Source organism: Penaeus monodon, chromosome 15 (assembly GCF_015228065.2).
Source record: "Penaeus monodon isolate SGIC_2016 chromosome 15, NSTDA_Pmon_1, whole genome shotgun sequence".
Taxonomy (NCBI): Eukaryota; Metazoa; Arthropoda; class Malacostraca; order Decapoda; family Penaeidae; genus Penaeus; species Penaeus monodon.
Genome location: NC_051400.1, coordinates 49820409 through 49820769, shown reverse-complemented (window position 1 = coordinate 49820769; position 361 = coordinate 49820409). Strand labels below are relative to the sequence as shown.

Here is a 361-nt window from a genome sequence, read left to right as displayed (position 1 = left end):
GTGATCACCAAATGTTACAAAATGTCTTGAACTGAGAGCTCATCACTCATGCCATCTTTTTCTCCGTTTCACAAGAAGCCCAATATCCTACATGAATTTTCCCCATCTCCCCCGTGTAGTCCATCCTGGAGGCGACGTTGACGGTGTTTCCCCAGATGTCATACATAGGCTTATGGGCGCCCACCACGCCCGCGATCACTGGGCCCACGTCGATGCCTGGAACGAAATAATGGCGATTATGTGATGATGCAAATACAAATCAGCATCACAATCCTTTGGCGCAGTATCTTGTGACGTTGAGGATTGTAATCTGTTACAGTTTTTTCATCGATATTGTTCGTTCTTAAAATCTTGTTGGTTA

The 361-nt window shown here is 45.2% G+C and overlaps 1 protein-coding gene across 1 annotated transcript in view; it reads right to left on the bottom strand.

Annotated features, from left to right (window-relative positions):
• LOC119582390 (adenylate cyclase type 2-like) overlaps positions 1-361 on the bottom strand; it is a gene marked incomplete in the record, with an annotated part of 138831 nt that overhangs the window by 3539 nt on the left and 134931 nt on the right. The window contains 1 exon segment of the mRNA XM_037930603.1: positions 92-216. Within this exon segment, the coding sequence (XP_037786531.1) occupies positions 92-216 (125 nt within the window).